Source organism: Littorina saxatilis, linkage group LG6, assembly GCF_037325665.1.
Source record: "Littorina saxatilis isolate snail1 linkage group LG6, US_GU_Lsax_2.0, whole genome shotgun sequence".
In the NCBI taxonomy this organism is placed as follows: Eukaryota; Metazoa; Mollusca; class Gastropoda; order Littorinimorpha; family Littorinidae; genus Littorina; species Littorina saxatilis.
In genome coordinates, this window is record NC_090250.1 from 35725955 (window position 1) to 35728011 (window position 2057).

The 2057-nt window shown below is 42.1% G+C and overlaps 1 protein-coding gene across 1 annotated transcript in view; it reads left to right on the forward strand.

The window, feature by feature from the left end:
- The first annotated feature begins 1900 nt into the window (after positions 1 to 1900).
- The window catches only part of LOC138968175 (iduronate 2-sulfatase-like), an 8793-nt gene continuing 8636 nt past the window's right edge, over positions 1901 to 2057 (forward strand). The window contains exon 1 of the mRNA XM_070340729.1: positions 1901 to 2057. This exon is cut by the window's right edge and continues 13 nt beyond it. Coding sequence (XP_070196830.1) covers positions 1911 to 2057 — 147 coding nt within the window. The 5' untranslated portion in view covers positions 1901 to 1910.

Sequence of the window (2057 nt, forward strand, 5' to 3'; positions counted from 1 at the left end):
GACCATAGATGGTCAGTTCAGGTTCTTCGTATTCAGAAGGAGGGGAGTTACCATAGAGCATAATCGTCGGTGGTGGAGATGGTCGTTGCTCTACGGGTGTTGTCGCCTCAGCTTGCCCAGGTAACATTATGATTGTTCTTACCCAGACAAGTTACCATGGAAGGACTTTGACAGTGAACTGCCAGTCACGACTTTTCTTTACAAAATAAGACACACAGACAAAACGCTTCAGGTGTAACTGCTCTTCATCTGCGGCTCGGCTTGGATTATGACAATTGTATATTTTTACACAGTCTTCTGCCCTAGTGAGGGAAAAATAAGGGGGAAAATGTATGTGCACTTTTATTCATAGCCAACCAAGTTCACACAACTGCAACGACACCTTTGCGCACTTTCGACGAACACCATTTCTCCTTTTTTTGTCAAAAGGAGGCGCACATGTGTCTTCAAGACTCGTAATTGTTACTCAGCCAATTGATTCAGAATCCTCCTTTCATATCTTCTTTCACAGATTGTATAGCAAACTCTCACACTCTTCAACTTTTCTTGTCGGTTTGAAGAATGTGAAGGTTTTCCGCTTGTCTTCCCTTTGCGGTGTCAACGATCGGCTTCATTAAAAAAAATCGAATTTTGATGAGAAAAACAAAAACACAAATTGAAACCACGGCGTGACAGTCTTTAGAATGTCTCGATGTTTTCATGGACGAGCGCCCCTTGTGTCGGAAGTGAAAAAATTGAAAATACAGTTACCTTAGAACGGCCAGTTCAAATGAATCAGAAGATAATTATGTAGAGAAGCAATTTCCCCTTCGTAGCAGTCACGTGTGTTCTGCGGCTACTGCTCTGTTGTCAAGATAAAATAGCTTTTCAGGTGTAAAACTTCATTTCGTCCCAATCCGCTTCAAGGTAATTGTGCAAGAGAAATTAATTATGAGGCCAGACAAAAAAAAATAGTTCACTGCCTTCATATATTCGATTGTTGAAAATAATAAATTTGACTAGCACTCTGTCATTCCAAACGCTGAATGTTCTCCTCATCCTTTCCTTCGTGTCGCTAGACATAGCTACTGTATTGTACAAACAAGTCCTGATATTAATGATGAAAATGGGAGTCCGATGTGACATTTGCGAGAAGTAACTCTAATGTTTGTTTGAGTTAAACAATCACTTTGCAGTCAAAGTGTGCACACAATTGTTTTATAAAGTTCTCGCTATTGAATCAGCCAGCAATTGTTGATGATGTAGAGGTTTTGAGATTAATAGTAAATACAAATGCTTTCACTAAGCCGGCGATTGACCCGTGTGAATAAATATCATTACCAGACTTTTTGGGATAGGAATTTTGATTTCGTCCGCATCACGGTGTTTTGTGTACATAGCTTCTCTATTTCCTAATTAATTGCTGCGTTTTCCGAGTTTACTGTCTGATTGGGTGTGTGTGTGTGTGTGTGTGTGTGTGTGTGTGTGTGTGTGTGTGTGTGTGTGTGTGTGTGTGTGTGTGTGTGTGTGTATGTGCGCGAGTGCGTGCATGCGTGCGTGTGTGTGTGTGTGTGTGTGTGTGCTGTGTGTGTATATATACGTGCGTGCGTGTCAGTTTGTGCGTGCGTGTCAGTGCGTGCGTACGTGCGTCTGTGTGTGCGTAACATGCGTTTGTGGCGGGGGGGGGGGGGGTGGGGCTCTTTGTGTGTGTGTGTGTGGAAATCAAGGACTTAAAGCATTCAACGAAGGAGAGAAAGACAGAAAGACAGGAGGGGGAATTGCCCTGAAAGCTCAAAGTCAAAAATGAGTTGCATTTATTTCGCGGCAGTTGAATTATCAGTTTTTGTTAATCTTCTTCTATATTTAACTGTGGCACACCCAATCTTTGTTCCAGCTTTGAGACCACTTGTTTCTACTGAGTGCACATAAAAATGGGCTGTTATCTAAAAGCGAAGACCATTCAGGGGCCTGAAAGGACTATAGCTGCTTACATCTTGCGGTCGACCGGAATGAAAATGCTTTTCAGAGTAGAATTTGGATTGTGTGCTTGTATACTGTTTACTGTGACTTCCTCTGTC